The sequence below is a fragment of the Mastacembelus armatus genome, chromosome 19, assembly GCF_900324485.2.
Source record: "Mastacembelus armatus chromosome 19, fMasArm1.2, whole genome shotgun sequence".
NCBI classification, from domain to species: domain Eukaryota; kingdom Metazoa; phylum Chordata; class Actinopteri; order Synbranchiformes; family Mastacembelidae; genus Mastacembelus; species Mastacembelus armatus.
Genome location: NC_046651.1, coordinates 1618360 through 1642299, shown reverse-complemented (window position 1 = coordinate 1642299; position 23940 = coordinate 1618360). Strand labels below are relative to the sequence as shown.

General features: G+C 39.3%; 2 protein-coding genes and 1 long non-coding RNA gene across 5 annotated transcripts; 1 reads left to right on the top strand and 2 right to left on the bottom strand.

Moving 5' to 3' along the window:
* Positions 1 to 917: 917 nt before the first annotated feature.
* On the bottom strand, positions 918 to 16026 carry LOC113136020 (ras-related protein Rab-37-like). The gene is made up of 9 exons (XM_026316459.2): positions 15691 to 16026; positions 5508 to 5618; positions 4722 to 4763; positions 4510 to 4576; positions 4330 to 4382; positions 4103 to 4168; positions 3385 to 3441; positions 3068 to 3144; positions 918 to 2351 (listed from the first exon to the last, which is right to left on the bottom strand). The coding sequence occupies exons 1-9, from the start codon at positions 15844 to 15846 to the stop codon at positions 2246 to 2248; spliced, it is 735 nt and encodes a 244-aa protein (XP_026172244.1). The 5' UTR covers positions 15847 to 16026; the 3' UTR covers positions 918 to 2245.
* On the top strand, positions 16002 to 20277 carry LOC113136021 (uncharacterized). 2 transcript variants are annotated; one of them, XR_003296221.1, is made up of 6 exons: positions 16002 to 16089; positions 16559 to 16622; positions 16863 to 16919; positions 18727 to 18822; positions 18952 to 19138; positions 19846 to 20277. It is a non-coding gene; the product is annotated as an uncharacterized LOC113136021 (long non-coding RNA). The 2 variants fall into 2 exon arrangements; XR_003296220.1 differs by lacking the exons at positions 16002 to 16089; positions 16559 to 16622 and having other exon boundaries at positions 16704 to 16919.
* Positions 20278 to 21739: 1462 nt separating this feature from the next.
* On the bottom strand, positions 21740 to 23745 carry mrpl27 (mitochondrial ribosomal protein L27). 2 transcript variants are annotated; one of them, XM_026314731.1, is made up of 4 exons: positions 23685 to 23745; positions 22961 to 23089; positions 22741 to 22808; positions 21740 to 22660 (listed from the first exon to the last, which is right to left on the bottom strand). In XM_026314731.1, exons 1-4 carry the CDS (start codon positions 23722 to 23724, stop codon positions 22454 to 22456), a joined length of 444 nt encoding a protein of 147 aa, XP_026170516.1. In that variant the 5' UTR covers positions 23725 to 23745; the 3' UTR covers positions 21740 to 22453. The 2 variants fall into 2 exon arrangements, with proteins under 2 accessions (XP_026170516.1, XP_026170515.1); XM_026314730.1 differs by lacking the exon at positions 23685 to 23745 and adding an exon at positions 23384 to 23523.
* Between the last annotated feature and the right edge of the window lie 195 nt (positions 23746 to 23940).

The following is a 23940-nucleotide window of genomic DNA, read 5'->3' as shown; positions in this document are numbered from 1 at the left end:
GTTAAAATAGTGTTTTTTATCATTGATTACAGAAAATAAATCAAATAAATATTGGGCTGCAGGAAACTACAAATTCTATACATAAAGAGTATTTAAAGAGTATTTTACCATTTTTGAAATTGACTAATTTGCTTTCTTGCTACGAGCTAGATGAGAAGATACTATTCTTTTACAAGTATGCTAATTATAGAGCTAAAGCCAGAGGTCAGTTAGCAGAGCTTCACATAATGGCTGAAAACTGGGGCAAACAACTTAGTGACAGCTGGCTGCCACTATGAAGTTAACACATCTGGTTTCTAGTGAGATGCCTCAGTAATTATTGGGTGAAAGAAAAGCTCAATGTACGATTGTTTAAATGTGTTAGAGTGATCTAATAACAGAAGATGATAGCCACCGTACCCTACTTTGTGCCTGGACACAAGCAGACTGGGTGTGACGGGTGCTCAGAAGGTTGCATTCTGCAATCTCACCACTAGATGTCATTAAACCGTTCATATTTTACACAGTGAACCTTTAACTTCCCATCCAAGAGCCAAACTTCAACTTGTCAGATACTTCACACATCTGCAGAACTAATGACAATCCCATTAGCCTTAGCTGCACTCTGTGCTCAGTGCTAATAGGTAAATGTCGGATGGAAGATTTTAAATCCGCTCAACATCAAAATGCCAGCACGGTCTATGTGAACATGGTTGTGTGCTGATTTTGGTCATTTATATTCCAATGGTAATGATATTATTATTATTATCCTCATATTATTGAGGATGTGGTAAACAGAATATTAATTAATTATTTACGTTTGTCTTATTTATTTTTTTAAATTTTATTTCAGTATTATGTATTTTTTTAATCTGGAAATTCATTCAGATAAGTCATTATAATTTCTGCTGGTCAATGTCAAACTCTTAGATCACTTGTATAGGTATGTGCCATTTATTATCAAATGTGTTTATTTGTACCAGTGGCATTGTTTTTTGTGATTTGCCTTTAAATAAAGACAGAGGTCAGGAAATGTGAAGAAAGAGAATGGCATGACAACAATAAATGTCCTCTGCAGACCTTGTGACAATATGGTTGCACCATAATTATTTGGCCCCCAGTTGATGTATTTTTTACTTGGGAGGCTAGATATTTCTTCCTACCTCCTGTCTTTATCAAAGATGTGTACTCTAAGTCACACTTCAGTCCCACATAAACAAACTTCCAACCTGCTGTTACTTGCAACTACTCTCTATTTGACTCCAGAAGAGGCTTGAGTTCATAAATAGTGACTCAGTAGCATTAAATAAATATTAAATAGGTAAGGCACTTTTTTTAAAGAGAGATGTTTTGGTTTTTACTGTTTGCCATAATCCTTGAATGCATCAGTGTATGTGAAAACTATAGGCGGTGTAATGTGGTGTCCAAACAAAACAAAATACTGTGTTGGTCATGCCTCCATATAGGGAGCGAGAACTGAAGCAGTAGCAATTTCAAAACCACTGGGCTTAATAGAAGAACTGCTTCATGTAAAGAAAGTCGGAAGAAGACAAGACACTGGGTCAAACACGTCCAACTTCATAAGGCACCCGACAACTCATCAACACAGGTCGATGTTGCTGGTTGACACTATTAGCTGCAAGCTTCTTTATCAGTGTAAATCTGCATAAGGTTAAATTGAGTGTTAATGCCATTGCTGAGGTTGAAATGTCAGATTGATGCTTCTGGTTTGTTAACCATTGTTGGCCATAGTTCTTAGTTTTTTTTTGTCTTTCAAAAGCACATTGAGAGCGACTGTACCAGGGACAAACCCCTTGTGTTGGTCAGCATACTTGGCTGACTGATTCTCACTCAGAGACTTCAGACTTTTGCAACTCATGAACATCTCTGGGCAGTATGCAAAGCTCAGCACAAGAATACTCATCTTCTCATACATTGTAATCAAGAGAGCAAATATAATAAGGCTATATTATTATATTATTGTCATAGTTTAAATAATTGCTATACTGTTTTCTAACATGTTTATTAGAAATATTCTAAAGCTCATGATGATAAATGCCTGTCTAAAGAGCTGAAGGAACTGCTTTTGGCAAAAACTTGATTTATCCTTCTCTGACTTCATTGATCTACTTTTGGATTTTAGTCTTGAATGAATGGCAGCATCATTTTTTGGGAGCAGCAGTGAATTAATAGGCCTTCCACCTCCTCAGCATTTCTGACAGTCTGTTCATCCAGAGGGGTGGGAGGAGGACTCAGGAGATAAGATTTAGAAGTAGCTGCAGCAGCCTGACTTCTCCTTCTGTGCTTCAATGTATTCATGGATCTGGAACTTGGGTTCATTGGGGTGCTGGACAGCTCTGTGCTTCAGCTCCCTGAGGAACAGAACAAGACATTACACAATTTAGATGGATTGTTTTAACCAAAGAATAATCACTAGTCACCCTCTGATGCGCCTTCAAAAATGTCAATAGGAACATTAATGTCCCTTCGACACTTTGAGCGCATCAGAGGGTTAAACACTGGCCTTGTCAGTATTATCTGGATTTCAAAGGACATTTTGTGGTGTGGGGAGGTTTTATTGAATCATCTGAGAAGCCTGCTTGTGTAAGCTGTGTTTTTTAATTGCTTATGTAGTATACATAAACATGTTGAAATCAAAATTGTTTACACACCAACAGTCCATATTTATATTATATAATATTCCTCATATTAATCATATCAAACAATGATATGTGATTTTTTTTTTTATTTAAAGAAATGAATATGATATCATTTAAGGGTCTGAAATACCTAAGATATCTTTTAGGTTTGAATTAGGTACAATATATGATATGATATTTCATATATGCAGCTTTTAAATTATATCCTACATGGAATAACAACTTTGAGAGAAAATTTACAAAACATGCAGATATAAATTTAGAATGGTCAATTAATTTGCATTTATTTGAAAAAAATAAAACAGGCAGAAATATTTTAATTGTAGTTATTAACAATATAATGTAATTATAATTTGTTACATAGGATTAATTAAAGAAGCCATGTGTGTACAGTGTTAAAATGCCACTGTGTGTAGACTGTTTTATACTTGGCCACAGCAGTGAAAGCCAGCTCTACATTGACTCCTGTCTTGGCGCTCGTCTCCATGAAGGGAACTGAATACTCCTGAGGACCGGAAGTGAACAGTTACACAGTCTAAGAAATAATCATTTGAGCTGGGAATGGTTTACATCTAGTTAGCACACACAGAAGGCTATCACTTACCTACACTATGCTCATCACCATTCAAATCAAATATTGGAAATATCCAAGTATTGGGCAATCTATGTATTCTGCACTGTGCTTATTAAGTAAAGAATAAAAAAGGCTTCTGTATTGTTGTACAGTAATGAATGAGGTACTTACTCTGGCCAGCCTCTCTCCTTCATCTCTCCTGATTGCCCTTTCACTGCTCATGTCAGTCTGGTGGAGAGATTTATATTACTTACACATGACTGTGTAGTCCACATATGTGATGATGTATGGTTAGGATGTAGCTTGGAAATATACAACTTTACAAAATAAAATACTTTATCTAAGGTGCTGTAAAAACTACTTGGAAAAATACTGGTGGTGTCTGAAATGTTTTCCAGCTCCAAAATAAGACTACTCTTATTTCTCTGCAGTGAGTTTATAGGTATCCTGTATGCCATGTTTTGAAATAAATTAAAGGTATCTAAAGGGCCCTGCGATGGACTGGTGGCCTGTCCAGGGGGTACCCCTGCCTTTTGCCTGAAGACAGCTGGGATAGGCTTCAGCAGATCCACGTGACCCTAAGCAGGAATCAGCAGGTATTGGTAATGCATGTATAGATGGTATCTAAAGGTGTAACATTTCGTCACAATTTCTCACCTAAAACATTGCAGAACTGATCTTTATCAGTGCTCAATCATCTAAACGTTGCTCAATTGCTCTGCTAATTGTTTATACAATTGTCTTTATATATATTCAAATAATGTACTAATCCTCAGTGTTGTATGTCTCCTATGATTAGAATATTTTTAGTCAGTTTCACCAAACATCACATCATTGTCTTAACACTCGCTCCTTCACTTCTTGTCCTCCTCAAACACTTCCCTCTCACCTTGTTGCCCAGCAACATGATGACTACATCACTCTGTGCATACTCATGGATCTCTGTTAACCATGCCTGAAACAAAGACACACACACACACACACACACACACACACACACACACACACATTTAAGAATTGACTGTTCAGTGTCAGCTCTCTGTGGCTTTTATTATTTTTTCTTCCCAGTTTCTCAGTTCCATAGCTTTCTAGTCTGAATGCATATCCCAGACTTACCCTAATATTGTCAAAGGATGATTTGCTGGTGATGTCATACAGGAGGAGCAAAGCTTTTGAAGGAGAATCAACAAAAATAATGAATGAACATTTGAGTCTGATACTGGAAATCATTACATAACAGCAACTTTCCTAGATAAAAAGCACATATATTACTCGGTGGTGTAGATTATGCCTTACCATGTGCATCTCTGTAATATGCATGAGTCACACTTCTGAACCTTTCCTGTCCTGCTGTATCCCAAATCTGAGAGAGAAAAGGAGAACCAAGCTGTGGTGATTTGGCCTGGTTCCACTTGGCCAACTATAACTTTCAGTTAAAACGCTGATGACTAAAAGAAAACCAACCTGTGCTATCAAGGCTAGGCTATCAACGGCACTGATATACTTACCTGTAGTTTCACCTTTACATTGTCCACAGTCACCACTTTATTCTGAGAGAAGCAGAAAGAGATTTGATATAATGTCAATCTGGCTCTGACTAGGCAGAATAATGACTCAGTGGTATCTATTTATGCATAAAGTCATTTTTGCTTTAGTCATCCAGGTTGTTTGGATTTTGTTAAGAGAAGCTGCTATCACCACTTGACTTGTAGGAGGATGCTGTGGGGTGTTTGGATTGCAAAGTCCAGCCTATGGGCTATGAGTGAGTCCCTACACTTGGAAAACAGAACGCACTCAGACACAAGAAACAGGATTATTACTGTGTCAGAACTGCAACAGTGGCTGGAGGTCAAACTCTCACTCTCATCAGTTAATACAGTGAAAGACTGTTTTGTCAGTCACCATTTTTTTGTTTCCTGAACAATGTGTTTATGGGCATTCATTTCTAACACTAGTCACCAGCAGTAGTTGTTCATGTAGTTGATACAATAGAGAAGTGGTGGGGCACTGTTGGTGATGCTGTTGTTTTTGATGGTCCTTTATGTAGTTGAGTTGGATGGGTTCTGTTTCCCAGGTGAATCAAAAGTGAATCTCTTGCTGCTGTTTAATTTTTTGTATTGTATGTGATTTTGCAATGCTGTGAGCACCAGAAACAGAATTGAATTTACCCTGATTGTATTGGTGTAACAATCTCAAAAAACAGGCCAATCAAAAGAAAACTAGCTTTATGGCCAAATACTATAAAGTTTAGTGCAAAACAGACACACATGCGCAGATTGTGCATGCACACATACCGTGAATCCGATGCCCACTGTGGCAGAGAAGGAGCCAGGGATGAACTTGCCTTGATCAAACTGCACCAACAAAGACGTCTTTCCCACTCCACTGTCCCCGACCAGGATTGTCTGAAGGAGGACACACCCAATCACAAGTCTTACCAGCAACAGTGATCCATCCCCGAAGGGCTACACAAATACATTTTTCATCTCTTTACTGTTTTACATTATATGGATTCAATATAGGTTCATTAAAATAATACATAAATACAGTCCTCTCTGACAGTATTGCAACACCAGTGGATATACATTGTGTTTGCTGTACACTAAAATGAATGATTTCAGAATTCCTGCTTTTTTTCCTGGTATTTACATCAACATATTTTAAACAGAATACAACACGTTTTGTATCAGAAGTGAGCCATATTGTTGGAATGGAGAATTTTAAAGGAAATTATAAAGTACATTAAACATAATATTTGCTTGCATATCTCTTGTTTGCAATAGTTCTATCAAGCCTGTGACTTGCAGACATTCCCAGATTGTTGCTTCCGTCATTTGATGCACATTTTTAGGTTTTGACTGCAGCCTCCTTCATTTGTTCATTCTGATATGTTTATAGCTTCAGTCTCCTCTTCAGCGGTTGAAATGCATCCAGTTTTTGCCATTGATGTCTCTTGAGTTGACAGTGTGTTTTGGCTCACCGTCTTCCTGCATAATGAAGTTCCCAATTAGTTTTGAGGCATTTCTCTGTATATTGCCAGAGAAAATTTTTCTGTTTACCTCCCAATTACCTCTGCTGCTTCCATCATGAGTTACATCATCAAAAAACGATGTGAGCCTGTTCCAGAAACAGCTGTGTGCAACTGGATTGAGAGTCTGGTTCACATCGCCAGAGTTAAGTCAGACTCATTTCCGGGTGCATGTTGGACTCTGCCAGGGCTGCCCTTTGTCACCAATTCTGTTCATTATTTATGACAGAAGGAATGGTCAGGGGTCGGAGGGGGTGCGGTTCAGTGGACACAGGATCTCAACTCTGGTCTTTGCGGATGATGTTCTGTTGGCTTCATCGAGCCAGGATCTGCAGCGTGTGCTGGGGCGGCTGGGACATGAGCTTGACAGATGGATCTGCATGGCATCTGCAGTTCTACGGTTGCTGGATCACTCTGTTGTGGTGAAGGGGGAGCTAAGCTGTAACGGAAAGCTCTCAGTTTACTGGTTGATCTACATAGATAGATAGATAGATAGATAGATAGATAGATAGATAGATAGATAGATAGATAGATAGAATAGATAGATAGATAGATAGATAGATAGATAGATAGATAGATAGATAGACAGACAGACAGACAGACAGATAGATAGACAGATAGATAGACATAGATAGACAGATAGATAGATAGATAGATAGATAGATAGATAGATAGATAGATAGATAGATAGATAGATAGATAGATAGAATAGATAGATAGATAGATAGATAGATAGATAGACAGACAGACAGACAGACAGATAGATAGACAGATAGATAGACATAGATAGACAGATAGACAGATAGATAGATAGATAGATAGATAGATAGATAGATAGATAGATAGATAGATAGATAGATAGATAGATAGATAGATACTTTATTGCTTTTATTTATTTATTTCTACCCTTAACTTTGATCACAAGCTTTGGATCATGAGTGAAAGAATCAGATCTCAGATACAAGCGGCTGGGCTCTCCCTTAGAGATACGGTGAGGAGCTCAGTCATTCGGGAGTAGCTCAACTTCCACTGCTTCTCCACATCGAGAGGAACCAGTTGATGTGGTTTGGGCATCTGTCTCAGATGCCTCTCTGGGGAGATATTGGGCATGTCCCACCAGGAGGAGATATCGGGCTGGCCTGAGAATGTCTCGGCATCCGACCAGAAGAGCTAGTGGAGCTGTCTGGGGAGACGGAGGTCTGGATATTTTTGCTTAGACTGCTGCCCCCATGACTCCGGATAAGTGAAAGAGAATGGATGGGTAGATGGACCTGGCAGCAACATGTTCCAATACTTTTGCTGACCTAAAATATGTATGATCTGATGCAAAAGACACTGAGTTCTGTGTTGTTTAATATATTTAGATGCAAATTACAAAGCAGAAGAGAGTTTCATACTGCAGGGCTTCAAGTCAGTTGACAGAAAGCAGCAATTAGAAACAGTCAGTAATCTAATTACTAAAACTCTTAGTAAATGTTAGTAGTACATGTCAGTGATGTTTCATTAGAGCGGCACTGTACTGTGACAAAAAGTGAGAGAGGATGGTTCATAGTAGGATGGAGTGGTGGTTAGAACTATTGCCTCACAGTCCAAACACATGCAGGTTTGGTGGATTGGTGACTCCAAATTGCCAGAAGGTGTGAATGTGTGTGTGCTTGTCTCTCTTTGTCTGTGACAGACTGGGGATCTGTACAGAGTGTACCCTGCCTCACGCTCAGTGTCAGACACAGTGATACAGTGATTCTGACAGAGCAACAGAATTTTCCTCCTTTTTTTCCTACTTAACTGTAACATATGTCTCATTAAATTGGCTATTTGTGGTGATGAAATAGTGAGCAGAATTTTTGCATATTGTACATATATATATATATGTACATATATATATATATATACAAGATAATATATATATTGGCTGCTCCCATTTGGCTGCTTTCAGTATAATATTTGATATGATAACTCCAAATTTATTTAGGAGAATCTACTATAATTCCAAAGGGTGTATTTTCCTCCTCTAAAAAAAAAATCAAAAAAGAGCCCCAATCCCTGCCCCTTCATATTTTCTTGTCACTGTAACATTCATATCAGGGAGCCTTGAAAACTTCTTTGTTGAATCCTTACAAGCGTTTTATAATTTGAGTGAGTCATCGTCTGCGTCATGGTGGACATTTCTATTTCCAAGTAGCACCAATATTGTTATCTGTTAAAAGAGTTTGGCTTTATGCAGCTATTTCAGCGTGACTCACAAGCTGGTGATAACCTTTAATACAATGAAATGAATGAAAGGCTTTGTTCACAAGCATCAATGTTAGTCACCAGAACCCTCAGTCAATACTTCATCTTCAGCAGGCCTGTCTTTCATTTATAGCCCACTTAGAAAAGTCACACTGAGATATCCACCACCTCCACAGTGAGTGCCCTCCAACTGTGACAAATACAGTAAGTGAGACAGAGCCAAGCTGTTCTGTCTTCTTAAAGAAATGATTTATTAGCTGAGATGCTGAAAATGCAAGCTGAGCTCTTGTTGTGTTGTCTAATTTTTGTTAAGAAGTCACGTTAACTAAAGAAGTTTTACTTGACCCTGTCAATGTCTGTGATGTTCAGAAGTGATTTTAACAAGATGTCATCCATCCATCCATCCATTCATTTTCTACCGCTTATCCGGGGCCGGGTCGCGGGGGCAGTAGCCGAATCAGGGATACCCAGACTTCCTTCTCCCTGGACACTTCCTCCAGCTCTTCCGGGGGGACACCGAGGCGTTCCCAGGCCAGCCGGGAGACATAGTCCCTCCAGCGTGTCCTGGGTCTTCCCCGGGGCCTCCTCCCGGTGGGACATGCCCGGAACACCTCCCCAGGAAGGCGCCCAGGAGGCATCCGAAACAGATGCCCGAGCCACCTCAACTGACTCCTCTCGATGTGGAGGAGCAGCGGCTCTACTCCGAGCTCCTCCCGGGTGACCGAGCTCCTCACCCTATCTCTAAGGGAGCGCCCGGCCACCCTGCGGAGGAAGCTCATTTCAGCCGCTTGTATCCGCGATCTCGTTCTTTCGGTCATGACCCAAAGCTCATGACCATAGGTGTCAAGATGTCAAATAATGATTATCAACAGCTAAGCTTGAATGTTCATCCTTTAAAGCAGTGGATATAGTAAATGAGCTGCACTTCATGTTATGAGTTAGTTTGCAATTGGTAAAAGTCAGGGTAGAAGCAAGCTGATATATAACATATCATTCACATTTTTTTCTTTTAGATTTTGGGCATACACTTTAGTGCTACCACAAGCAATCTTCTAGCACTGACAGAAGAAACTAAAACCCTCTTCAGCAAATTTAATGTCATTGCTTAACTTGTCACTGTCACTTATATTTTCATCTTGTTGCTTGGTTAAACTGCCTCTGTGGTTAAGATAATTTCCATTTTATGATTTCTTTGACTGCAATAATATAAATTCCAGTTGTGGTCCTGGAAATGTTTTTAAAAACTGATCCTGTTCAGAACATCAATCAAAAGTCACAAGGTGACTTGGTTGTCTACATAGTGACAAACATGATGACCAATACTGATTTTGAGCCAAGAGGTAAGCAAGACCAAGCAATCAAAAGCAAATGGTATTAAGATTATCAGTGTTCAACTGTAACTCATTTTGTTCTCATTTTGTTCTCATGCTGTATAAAGAAAAAAGGCTGAAAGAGATGAGGGCAGGGGAGTGGGGATTATAGCTGAGCAGCTGGAACAGCTTTTCTCAGCAGTTACAGGTTGTATAGCCTTCCTTTGATCCCAGGGATTTAAGACAGTTTCAGAAGTGTCAGTGGTTGAAAAAATATGGAAAATTATCTCCTGAATTTTCATATCAACTTCACTCAGACATAATCTCAGACATAACCTGGAGAGGGAGGTTGTTATGCTTAATTAATACCGAGAACTGCAACCCTTAAAAAACATATTTTTTGGAGGGAGAAAATATAAGGTAAGTTAAAATATTTAAGGATTATCAACTATGTACCGCCTTCTATCAGTTTGTGTGCCTGTGAAAGGCCAGTACAACCCATAAAACAAGATAAGATAAGATAAGACAAGACAATATAAGATAAGATAAGATAAGATAAGATAAGATAAGATAAGATAAGATAAGATAAGAGAAGACAATATAAGATAAGACAAGACAATATAAGATAAGATAAGATAAGACAAGATAAGACAAGATAAGATAAGATAAGATAAGATAAGATAAGATAAGATAAGATAAGAGAAGACAATATAAGATAAGACAAGACAATATAAGATAAGATAAGATAAGACAAGATAAGACAAGATAAGATAAGATAAGATAAGATAAGACAAGATAAGATAAGATAAGACAAGATAAGACAAGACAAGATAAGATAAGACGATAAGATGAGATAAGATAAGATAAGATAAGATAAGACAAGATAAGATAAGATAAGATAAGATAAGATAAGATAAGACAAGATAAGATAAGACAAGATAAGATAAGACAAGACAATATAAGATAAGATAAGATAAGATAAGACAAGATAAGATAAGACAAGACAAGACAAGACAAGACAAGATAAGACGATAAGATAAGACAAGACAAGATAAGATAAGACGACAAGATAAGAGAAGACTAGATAAGATAAGATAAGACAAGATAAGATAAGACAAGACAAGACAAGACAAGATAAGACAAGATAAGATAAGACAAGACAAGATAAGATAAGATAAGACAAGATAAGATAAGACAAGATAAGATAAGATAAGATAAGATAAGATAAGATAAGACAAGATAAGATAAGACAAGACAAGACAAGACAAGACAAGATAAGACAAGATAAGATAAGACAAGACAAGATAAGATAAGACGACAAGATAAGAGAAGACTAGATAAGATAAGATAAGATAAGATAAGACGATAAGATAAGACAAGACAAGACAAGATAAGACAAGATAAGATAAGACAAGACAAGATAAGATAAGATAAGACAAGATAAGATAAGACAAGATAAGATAAGATAAGATAAGACAAGATAAGATAAGACAAGATAAGATAAGACAAGACAAGACAAGATAAGATAAGACAAGACAAGATAAGATAAGACGATAAGATGAGATAAGATAAGATAAGATAAGATAAGACAAGATAAGATAAGATAAGATAAGACAAGATAAGATAAGACAAGATAAGACAAGATAAGATAAGACAAGACAATATAAGATAAGATAAGATAAGACAAGATAAGATAAGACAAGACAAGACAAGACAAGATAAGACAAGATAAGATAAGACAAGACAAGATAAGATAAGACAAGACAAGATAAGATAAGACTAGATAAGATAAGATAAGATAAGATAAGACAAGACAAGATAAGATAAGACAAGATAAGATAAGATAAGATAAGATAAGATAAGATAAGGTCAACTTTATTATTCCCCAAGGTGTATCTCAGGTGTTTAACATCCAGTATTCTCTTTGCCAAAAAGTGACTACAGACAATATATTGATAATATAATGCTTGCTTGAGCCATCATTAGAGGAGTGGAGTGAAACCATACTCACAGAATTACACATGTACAGTATACAATATGTCCATGTGATGATGATGAGGATGTATTTGTATTTGCGCTGGTGGGAGCGGGGTATGACGCTGTTTCTATGGTAACAGTTTACTGGGAAGCAAGCCTGTCTCATAAAACCCCACTGGAGACTGGAAGCAATTAGGTGGAAGCACCGCAGATGTTCACAAATTAGACATAGATGATGTTTGCAGTATATTGTGCATACATTATGTGTGTTTGTGTTTGTCTGTGTGGTGTAGATTTTATTCATCTCAAGGGCTAATAACAGATTGTTGAGTGCCAGTTAATTTTTTTTCTTCCTGTTTGAGCCCAGTTAATCTCACAAACAAATAAGATACTTGGAGGCAATTGTGGCAATATACATAAGGTATGGAAGGGCCTTTACTGCCCAAGAAATTTCAAACGTCACATTTATCTTCCTGTTTGACACAAGGGCTAGGATGCAATTTCCATTGACACTTCTCATGTTACCACTAATTTAGACCGTTCGATGTGCAGAACAGCTGGGACCAGAAACCAGATAGGAGCAGCAAGATACTGTAGCTTCTAATAGTAAAAGTCAGTTTAATGGCTGGCACAAGTTTACATTAGTGGCAGTTTGTGTGTATGGCTGCATTTGTTCTGGTTTTTTGGTATGGTTGTTTTTTCTTAAAGTTGAAGCTTGTGTACTCATCATTAAAGGGGCAGATACTTTTTCACACAGACCAATCTGGTGTCAGATAATGTATTTGAATCAATAAAAAATATATAATTTTAACTTACCTTTGTTTTATAGTTACTACTTCTGATTGACATTTTTCACATTACATGTAGTCATGTATCCATAAATCAATTACACTGATTAGCTTTTAAATATTTATATTGGTAATGGAAACAAACTGGCCTGGGGTTAAGACAGGGTAGTCAGAAGTTCATTGAGAGACAGAGGAACACTTCACTTGTTTTGGTTTTGTATTTGTTGACTATAATAAAATAAAAATAGCCTCTTTTAAAGACCTATAAATGATTATTACTGATTTATTTATATTATGACAACCAAATCACATGTATTACAAGATCAATATTACATAAATTTTAGATTTTAGATCTATTGGCTTTAGCAAATTGTCACCATGGTGGTCAGATACAAAGAGAATTTCTGGATAATAACATCTCAGGGGGAAATGAGTCACTGAGGTGTAATCTTTGGCCTCTGGAACAAAATCATTTTTTAAAGTGAGTGCCATGAGATAATAACACCTGTGTGTAGTTGACAAGATCACTAATAAAATTTTCTGGTAATTGTCCAACAGTATCAGGCAAATGGGAAATTTCTTGCCATTAACATAGAATAGTATCAGAGTGTTGGTGCACTGATACTCCAGAGTGGCTGATATTTAAGTGAAGTAGGGCATTGAGAACTAAAAGTCAGAGATATAAAAAACACACGTGTTGACTGATGCAGCTCTTGCACACTGAACTGGAAGCTGTTCCTACAATTCAACTCCCATAATATAATGTGACATTTCTCTGCAGCCCAAGGGAAGTTTGTCTTTTCTCTTTGTTCCATTTATAGAGAGGTTAAAGGCCAGCACTGAAGACTGCAGGCTGATTATGGTATAAACCTTTATTAACTTTTCTGGGCTGTTATGATGATAATGTATAATAAGAGGTGTTTAAGCCAGGAAATTCCTAGTCTGTAGTTCAAAAGTGTCTGCAAGGCTGTGCTCTTTAAAATTGATTTGTTGAAATGAACTACTTGAAGATTTTCAATCGGGATTTAGAGCACATCATAGTACAGAAACAGCACTGTTAAAAGTCACCATCAATCTTCTCTTAGCCTCAGATATTGGACTCATTTCTATACTTGTCCTCCTAGACCTTAGTGCAGCATTCGACACCATTGACCACAACATCTTATTACAGAGACTGGAGCATGTGACTGGTATCAGAGGAACAGCATTAAAATGGTTCCAATCCTATTTATCGGACAGATTCCAATTTGTTCATGTCCATGATGAACCTTCCACACGAACAAAAGTTAGTTATGGAGTTCCACAAGGTTCTGTGCTAGGACCGATTCTGTTCACCCTGTGCATTCTCCCATAAGGCAATGTCTTTTGGAAGCACTCCATTAATTGCCATTGCTATGCAGATGACACTCAGCTGTATCTATCTATGAAACCTGTTAACACAAACCAGTTAACCAGACTTCAAGTGTGTCTAACTGACATAAAGGCCTGGATGACCAGTAACTTTCTGCTTTTAAATTAATAGAAAACAGAAGTATTTGGGCCAAAAAATCTCAGAAATAACTTTTCTCACATAATAGCTACTCTAGATGGCATAACCCTGGCCTCCAGCACTACTGTGAAAAACCTTGGAGTTATTTTTGACCAGGACATGTCCTTTAACTCACACATAAAACAAATCTCTAGAACTGCATTCTTTCACCTGCGCAACATTGCCAAAATTAGGAACATCCTGTCTCAAAATGATGCAGAAAAACTAGTCCATGCATTTGTTACCTCAAGGCTAGATTACTGTAACTCATTACTATCTGGATGCCCCGGTATCTCCATTAAAAGCCTCCAGTTAATCCAGAATACTGCAGCCAGAGTCCTGACAGGAACTAGCAAGAGAGATTATATTTCTCCTATATTGGCTTCTCTTCATTGGCTTCCTGTAAAATATAGAATAGAATTTAAAATCCTTCTTCTCTCAAACAAATCCCTTCATGATCAAGCTCCTTCATACCTTAAAGACCTCATAGTACCATATTATCCCAATAGACCACTTCGCTCTCAGAGTGCAGGCCTACTTGTGGTTCCCAGAGTTTCCAAAAGCAGAATGGGAGGCAGACCCTTTAGATATCAAGCTCCTCTCCTGTGGAACCAGCTCCCAGTCTGGGTTCAGGAGGCAGACACTCTCTATACTTTTAAGGCTAGACTGGAAACCGTCCTCTGTGACAAGGCGTATAGTTAGGGCTGGCTTCAGGGAACCCTGAACCATCCCTTAGTTATGCTGCTATAGGCCTAGACTGCCCGAGAACCATCGGTGCACTGAGCTCCCCTACCCTAACCCTCCCCTCCCTTCCCTTCCTGGGAATTATCCTGAACCATGTAGCCATAAGCTAGCTTGAACCAGGTTACATGATGTATCCTGAGCCAGTTTGTAGAAAAGGACTGCAGGACATCAAGACTAAAATCTACATCCAAAAAAAAAAGTATCTGTTGATGATTTACCATGATTTATAACTGTATTTTCACAGAATAGAAACAATGTTAGTAGCAAAATATTTTATTTTGTGACTCATTAAATGCTTGTGGCTGACCTGCAATGGACCTGCCATGTCACAGAGATCTGGAAAAGTTAGCACAAAGTTAACCTGACCCACAGAGCCACAGTGGTCACTTTAATGTAACTTTAGAGCTTTAATGTTCTTTCACTTTTTCTTAAACTCGTTTCAAGTTGTCATTGAGATTTACTGAGTTAAAATTGATTGTCCTTTTAATTGTAAAGCTACAACACACAATGAAAGGGGTCTGAGTGCTTTCTACATTCTGGATGCTACTCCTAGAATCTGACAGATCAACAGCACACTGTTCTTTTAGGGGCGGATTTGACACGCACCAAGGCTGGAAACTGACTAGAAAATCTGCGTCCAAGTGTAGATCAGCACCACGGAGAGCGCAAAGCCCGAGCACAAGGGTGTACCCGGCTGGACCGGAGGCTTTAGGGGCATTTCCTTGCAAGTGACTGATGAAGAAAATGAAGAAAAGAAAAAAAAAAGAAAAGAAAATACATTAAACCAACCGCGTGTTTGTTTTGCAGCTGAGCCGGAAGCACTTTATCAAAGATTAACCTGAGTTTAAAAACTCCAATGAGGAACCATACCTTGTGCACTAACTCCTCATCATATGTCGGAGCTGGCGGAGTCTTTGCTTGGTTCTCGGTGGTCTCTCTGGATTCGTAACCGCTATCGGGGTGGATCTCCGGGTAAGCCGTGGTGTAGTGCGCCGAGATCGGCTCCATGGACTCCATCCGCTCCATGCTTCCGTCCTCCCTACTCCCTGCTTTTCCAACGGAGGACCGTGTTGAGGAGGATGAAAGCTCCGTCTCTCTCTCCGTTTATCCCCTCCTCCCCGCACAACATTGTCCTCTGCGCGCTCCTGCTCCTTAACAGGCTCCTCCTCTGGAGAGAAACTGTCAAAAGGTATGTCGTGATCGTTCATCCACATCACGCCGTAGACTAAAGGTGGGGGAGGTGAGGATGATGAGAGCAGGAGGAGGATGGTGAGTTTGGAGGGTGTAGTGTTTTTATAGCTGAGACCAAATCTCTTCAGTGAACATGCATATGATTCAACAGGTTGTGTGCTCTACAGTCCTCTGAATAGCGAGTCCTTTTTAAAAACCTATTATTCCCAGGTCAAAGCGTGAGGCTTAAAAACAGTTCAGGTCTCAGATCCTCATTTTTGTGACCGTGGTGGAATCCAGACTCAAAACTGGATTTTAGAATGACTGATGTAGACTGAGGTGATAAATGAAACTTGACTTGGATGTGACTTTAGTGAGTCTTGAGGTTTTGACCTGGTAAAATCCCAGATATAAAGATAAAGATATGTAGACATGCAGCTTGAGTCTCCATTCTCTGCTATTTTGTATTGTTTACTACTACAATCCAGAAATATTATTTATACTATATATACACAATATATTGTATAGTATTCATAAAGCTTAATACTTCATACTTAATACATTTCAGGTGCATCTCTATTAACATCCACTAGAGTTTGTACAAGACTCCCCTTCAGTGAGGGCAGCCTCAGGTGAGCTCTTTCTGCTCGCAACTTAACATGTTCTTTTAAACTGTGTTAATATTTACCTGCTGCTTAATCCTGGAGCCTTTTCACAGTACTGTTCTGTTCAGACAGTCTGAACGAGTGAAGGTAAATCTCAGGAACAGCTGTTTTTTTCAGCTGTGGTACAAAGTTCAGATTTTGTTTGAAGCTGTGGAAATATGTGACTGACTGAAGGAGAAGAAGAGAGTGATGAGTTTTTCACCTCAGGTTCTAAGGAGACTCCAGCAATGGCTCCAGAGTCACTCACCATCATTGTGGCTTCAGGTGCGTGTATAGCAATGATCTATTTCCAAATTCATCTTACATATATTTTGAAAGTGGAGTGAAGTGACAAAAGTCTCTTTACTTTGATAAGGTGTTTAGGTAAAGACCCTACGTGTAAAACAAGACAAAAATGTGAAGAATATATTCTGTGACTATAAATTGAATACATTTTCAACGTACTTTGCAATTCAATTCAATTCAATTCAATTTTATTTGTATAGCGCCAAATCACAATACAAATCATCTCAAGGCACTTTACAAAAACTAAAACTAAAAACCCAACAATTCCCTTATGAGCAAGCACTTGGAGACAGTGGAGAGGAAAAACTCCCTTTAACGGAAGAAAAAAACCTCCAGCAGAACCGGGCTCAGTTTGGGCGGCCATCTGCCTCGACCGGTTGGGGTGAGTGGATAGAGGAGGGAGAAAAGAACAGCAACAATAAACAACAAATAGACACTGCAAGTTGGTGGGGCCAGTAACTGCACATCAGCGATATACAGCTCCAGGACCAGGGACACCTGCAGAAGGTACAGAGAGAGAGAACAGAGAGAGAGAGGGAGAGAGCACAAACTAGGGGAGAGAGAGAGCACAAGGTTAGTGACATTCAATGGTGGAATATACATGAGGTGGGAGAGAAGGGGGGGGGGTTAGGGTAGGGGAGCTCAGTGCACCGATGGTCCTCGGGCAGTCTAGGCCTATAGCAGCATAACTAAGGGATGGTTCAGGGTTGCCTGAAGCCAGCCCTAACTATATGCTTTGTCAAAGAGGAAGGTTTTCAGTCTAGCCTTAAAAGTACAGAGAGTGTCTGCCTCCTGAACCCAGGCTGAGAGCTGGTTCCACAGGAGAGGAGCTTGATAACTAAAGGCTCTGCCTCCCATTCTACTTTTGGAAACTCTGGGAACCACAAGTAGGCCTGCACTCTGAGAGCGAAGTGGTCTATTGGGATAATATGGTACTATGAGGTCTTTAAGGTATGAAGGAGCTTGATTATGAAGGGATTTGTATGTGAGAAGAAGGATTTTAAATTCTATTCTATATTTTACAGGGAGCCAATGAAGAGAAGCCAATATAGGAGAAATATGATCTCTCTTGCTCTCTTGCAGTAAACGTTTGCCTTAAGCAGTGTAATAATACTATCACTGTAACAATTCATTAATAAATATTTATTTGTAAAGGCTTGCCCACAAAACTTTGCAATACAGCAAAAATTTATGTTTTAAACACTGAATTTTATGTCATACTGAAGGTTTGTATCAGATTATCAGGCTACTCAATACTTAAACACAATCAACATGATGTGTTTCACATAGAACCTAGTTATTTCATTATATATAAAACTTTTAGAATTTTTACACTAATTTATTAGTGTAGTTGAACAAAGTCATTTAAGTTTTGCTGACATCATTTTTTTGTGAAACTTTATATGTAACTATAGACTTTATGTCTTATCAGAATATGAATTATTTTCTTGTCCTTTCAGTGTTTTGGGGGATTTTGTCAATTTTAAGACATCAAGTAAACTGTCTGCAAATTCCAAAAGAGAAGCAAGTCAGATAGACACATGTCAGTCCCTGTAGGCAGACACACTACGTATCACTTGTATTTGGTATGCAGAGATGTTTCATGTGGGTGGGCACCTCCCCTATTGTCTTAACATATACCCTGCTTTTTTTCTGAGGCATTAACAGTGTGTCCAACTTTCTGTCCTCCGCCTCAGTGTAGATGTTGAATCAATATAAAATTCCAAGAGCTCGTCCAAAATTGTCATCTTTGTAAATGAAAGACTGTTATGATCTCCCTTCCCAGGATGATCCTCTCCACTACCACAGCAGGCATTCTTTGATGAGCATTGCCCACAATGAGTACACAGCTCCCATGAACCAGGGAGCTACTGGACCACAGGTAAGACGCTTCAGGAATTAGGGCTGATGGGAACTGTTGGAAACTCATCTCGTGCAGCTGCAAGATTTTTTTTATCTGAACATGTGTCTATGTGTGTAATCTAGCTTCCTGGAATTCTGTTTATCATAGGGAAACCATATGATTACCACATTAAGGGGCCTCTGCCGCGGCTGCCTTCCTATGACAGCGTCCGGAAGATGGACAGGCAGAGACAGATTCACATTATGATTGCACAGCGCTTCGGCCTTAGTGGCTGCCATGATGACGTGAGCAACAGAGAGCTGCAGATTCTGTTTGGTCTTTCAGGAAGTTCCAGGTAGACCCCCCTAGCAAAATGTGAAAAGCTCTTACTGCATCTCAACTGAACACGAGGAAAGTTCAACAGAACAGTTTCACATTTTGTGCAGTACTTACCGGAGAAGATTAGTACCACTGAGGTCTGTACAGAGTACAGAGCTGCAGTCAGGAGGTTATTATCTAGCTGAGCATAAGCAGCAGGAGACAGTCTGGTTCTGTTCAAAAATACACCTATCAGCCTGTGTGAAGTATGCAATCAGAAATATAAAAACAGCATGATGAAAGTGCTTAGCTAACCAATCACTTCCTATCTGCAGGTAAGCCACTTCACATTTTGCACAGTGATTAACAAAATATTTTATTTGTGTAACTCCACTTACAACCACATGAACAGCTACATAAATCTCACTTACACATGTTGTCATTTTGGTGCATTTTGCATCTACTTTGATGTGTCCAAATGCCTAAGCATGTATTAAAATCTAAACCAGACCAATTTTATTGCTGAACAAATCAGATAAGGTGGCCTGATTCAGAAGAAATAACATTTTGCATAATGCCATGAACCTTGGACTGACTGACTCCCTGACTGGTAAATGCCCATATCGTTCAAAGTCCTCACCCTGAGTTTGTAACACAGTCTCTCTGTTATGAATTTGTAGTCGTTAAGCCCAAGTTGAAATAACATCATCAAGGTGATATTTTCTTTGTCACATTCCATTGTAGCCTCCACCAACATATGAAGAAACTCTACGCCAGTCACTTGACATGTCATCTGCAGTTCTGCACTCTTTGGATGTCCACCTGTCAGCCCACGCCCAGGATGAGTTCTCAAACCTTTATGAAGACACACACAACCCTGCTCAACCTGATTGTGGAATGTAGATTATAAATTGAGTTAAGATAACAGCATGTTACCATGTTTGTATGCATTTGCAAGCTAGCTTGCTTCTTCACTAGTCATTTAAGTAGAAAGAGTTTTATTGTCCATATGTCACTGATGGTTAAATGTGCCTTTTCATAGTATTGTTATATTTGACAAAGCATATAGTTAGGGCTGGCTTCAGGCAACCCTGAACCATCCCTTAGTTAGTTATGCTGCTATAGGCCTAGACTGCCCGAGGACCATCGGTGCACTGAGCTCCCCTACCCTAACCCCCCCCCTTCTCTCCCACCTCATGTATATTCCACCATTGAATGTTACTAACCTTGTGCTCTCTCTCTCCCCTAGTTTGTGCTCTCTCCCTCCCTCTCTCTCTCTCTCTCTCTGTACCTTCTGCAGGTGTCCCTGGTCCTGGAGCTGTTTATCGCTGATGTGCAGTTACTGGCCCCACCAACTTGCAGTGTCTATTTGTTGTTTATTGTTGCTGTTCTTTTCTCTCTGCTCTATCCACTCACCCCAACCGGTCGAGGCAGATGGCCGCCCAAACTGAGCCCGGTTCTGCTGGAGGTTTTTTTCTTCCGTTAAAGGGAGTTTTTCCTCTCCACTGTCGCCAAGTGCTGCTCATAAGGGAATTGTTGGGTTTTTAGTTTTAGTTTTTGTAAAGTGCCTTGAGATGATTTGTATTGTGATTTGGCGCTATACAAATAAAATTGAATTGAATTGAATTGAATATTAATTATTGCAGCTGAACCCGTAAATAATCTTATGAACATCATGGTGCCCCTGGCTGAAAACAGACTGTACAGGCTGCAAAATTCCTTAAGCGTTACAGGGGGAGATGGCTGTGCTTCTGCATAGTGTATGTAGCCTTCCCTCCATACACACTGGAGCTCCACTTTGCGACTTTCTTCAAGAGTGGGAGATCTGCTTTTGCCCATCATGGGAACTGTCCACTGACATGAAAAATAATCACATTTTTGTAGCATTAAAAATTCACTATATTGATAAAACAAAGTCTTCATGTTTTACTGTCAAAGAGGGGTCACTGGCAAGAAAAGGCCTTGCTTAAACAGTAACTCTGCTTAGCCCAAATACTTTACTACTGTGTGTCACTTTGAGATGGAGAGGGAAAGTACGACAGCGCAGGGTTACTCTTTAACCCAGATCAAACACTAACCACCAAAAACACAGGCCAGCTACAACCAGGAAGCATCTGTGAGAGCTGTGCACTCTGAAACCTGCACTTTGTGCATCCATCGAGAATGACATGCAGGGCAGGAGTGAGAAGCAAGAATGCAGATCTCGCACAAAAGCCAGTGAATGTTAACTCATTTTATGACTCATTTGTATTTTCAAACAGAACAAATTATTTCTGAGTTCATCCCATTATCCAGTCAGATAGAAAAGTGCACAGTGACCGCCAAGCAGCAATTTGCCCCTCTTAGACCAGAACACTTGGTTTCCACACATCCATGATTTACTCTGCCTCTTGACAATGTTCCAACTCCCATACAGAGTACCAGGCGTAACCCGTACTCCCTCTGCATACCACAAGCCTCTGAAATTGATCTGGTCCCATTTATCTCTGGATTCTTGCTCAAAGCTTTTTTTCAAAAATTGCTCACAAAATACCTTGCTGATAAGCTTGTATCATTCACATACAACGATGCAGGGATTAAAACAAGACCTGAGCAAGGAAGCCTGGAAATCATCAACAATCTACTTTGACCAATCAGAAACTTTAGGATGTATTTTCCCAAATGTCTTTTGTTTATTCTGTAAAATAAACCGGCAGTGTTAATGTGCAACTTGAACCCTGTGTGTACTAGAACAAAACCATACTGACGAATGTAGAAGTAATGGGGTGACATCTTGTGGTCAGATTTTGGCACTGGACTGTGGATTTTCTGCAAAACACTCTTACATCACAGCACTGTTGCCTCACAGGTACTGGGTTGGACTTCCACTTGGGTCTTTCTGGTAAGAGTTTGCATGTTTTCTCTCTGTGATGTGTTTTCTCCAGGTACTCTGGCTTCCTCCCACAGTTCACACCCATGTGACCCTAATGGGTCTCTGTCTTTATGTATGAACTGTGAAAGACTGGTGATGTGTTCATGCTGACACAATGGAGGCTCCCTGTGAACACTAGTGACACAGAATCTGTAAAACTCAGCCTCAGAATGTTTTTCTTTGTATATTTTACTGGATTTTGTTTAAATCATCTGTAAATTAATGTGTGACAGTTCTGTTAAATATTGTCAGAATCAGCATAAGAGCGACGGAACATTTTTAGTCAGTATGAACAGTATGTTGATCAGTGAAGTCACCTGAAAGTCAAAGCATATGAGCGCAGGCTGCCGCAGTTGTATGATGTCAATCCATCCTGACATTCAAAATAATACAAAAGAACTAAAGAAAAAAGAAATCCATTTCGGTCCAGTCCAATTCTTTCTACACCATGTCCACCAGTTTAAACTTGCCCTCCTGTTTGACTGGCACGACACTGATGAAGGTCTTGTAGAGCAACGCTCCTTTTGGCAGTTTAGTGATGATCTGTGTGACCTCCGGGCTGCGTGGTGGTGGGATGTAGACCTCTTTGGTGAACCTGACGTAACCATCCTCTAGAGCAAAGAGTGTCTTGTTGGTTCCCATTCCCACCTGTGGGACCAATGGGATATGCAAGATGTAAAAGTGTACAGGGTCAAGAATGAGATCAGATTCAGAATGTATATACTTACATGTGCTCCTGGGTGATACCTCATCAGCCTCTGAGTTGCTAGGATGTTACCTGCATGGACAAAGTTTCCTTGACAACAAATGGAAACAGGCGTTAGGGGTCTTACATTAATTTAATTACTAGACGTTCATTCACATATACTGTTTGAAAACAGATTACAACTCTGCAACAAAAGGTTGTCACTTTGAAAAAAGAAACTAATTAAAATATGTTGGAATTACCATCCTGTTTTTTGAAGCCATATCTTTTACCAGGACTCTTTCCTCCAAGATTCTTACTGCTACCACCAGACTTCTTTGACGCAAACCTCACAGAATCCAGCAGAGGGGACTGCCCAGGCACCAAAAGACCTAAAATCAGCAACAGGAAGCAATTCACGTGATCTCATAGAAAGAATTATGTCTCATCACCCTGCTGCAACTACTAGGGGTGGGTGGTATCAACACCAAATAATTCCAGGTCAGGATCACTGATATCAAAACTGATACCTTTTACTGTTAAAAGCAGCTGTAATGTAATATCATGTATAATAAAGAGTAATGTGTTGATATTTATAAGGTTAATTAATTATTAATAGTATAGTGTTTTTAAAGTTGATTGGCTTCTATTGGTAGGTCTCCTATATCAGTAGCATCAATACTTCCTGGGAGCGACCCGCCCACTGCAGAAGCTAGTGTATCTTATAACCAGAGAACAACACGGTTCATCCATTTAATGGAAACACGAGTAAATGAGTACATTGTACACATCTCCTGTGGGTGGTCACTGCTCTGCATCGGGAGTCTAGGGTAGGTCTAGGTCTAGGTCTAACACGTGACCTGATTAAAAGACACGAATACAGAAGACACAGGGCCGCTGGAAAAACAGAAACCGATTCCTCGCGTTTTCACGAGCAACCCGTAAATGTGTTCTAATGTTTAAAACACTAACATATATACTCAATACCTGCTCTGGACCTGAGCATGAAGGACGCGGTCGCTGCCATCTTGAATGACGTCACCAAAGTCGATTTTTGTTTTTTGCGTCACATCCGGATGTGCATGTTGCGTTCACAATTCATAAGAAAAACGATAGTGCGTCTCTAAAAGCTGCTTTCGGGTCAGGAGTTATATTTTTTATTTTTTTTATTACTGTAAATAATCCTGTCAATATTACTTACACCGCGAGGTTTTACTTAAAAAACGGATTTGTCTGTTAAAGA

Excerpts from the sequence above, each read along its gene's own strand:
- LOC113136020 (XM_026316459.2), bottom strand. The coding sequence starts at position 15,846 with ATGGAGCGGATGGAGTCCATGGAGCCGATCTCGGCGCACTACACCACG. Across the intron at positions 5,619-15,690 it reads ATGAGGAGTTAGTGCACAAG|ACAATCCTGGTCGGGGACAG; the intron begins GTATGGTTCCTC and ends GTCCTCCTTCAG. Across the intron at positions 4,577-4,721 it reads ATGTAAAGGTGAAACTACAG|ATTTGGGATACAGCAGGACA; the intron begins GTAAGTATATCA and ends TTTCTCTCTCAG.
- mrpl27 (XM_026314730.1), bottom strand. The coding sequence starts at position 23,450 with ATGGATGAACCGTGTTGTTCTCTGGTTATAAGATACACTAGCTTCTGC. Across the intron at positions 23,090-23,383 it reads CAGTGGGCGGGTCGCTCCCA|GTCTTTTGGTGCCTGGGCAG; the intron begins GGAAGTATTGAT and ends TGCTGATTTTAG. Across the intron at positions 22,809-22,960 it reads TGGCTTCAAAAAACAGGATG|GAAACTTTGTCCATGCAGGT; the intron begins GTAATTCCAACA and ends TTTGTTGTCAAG.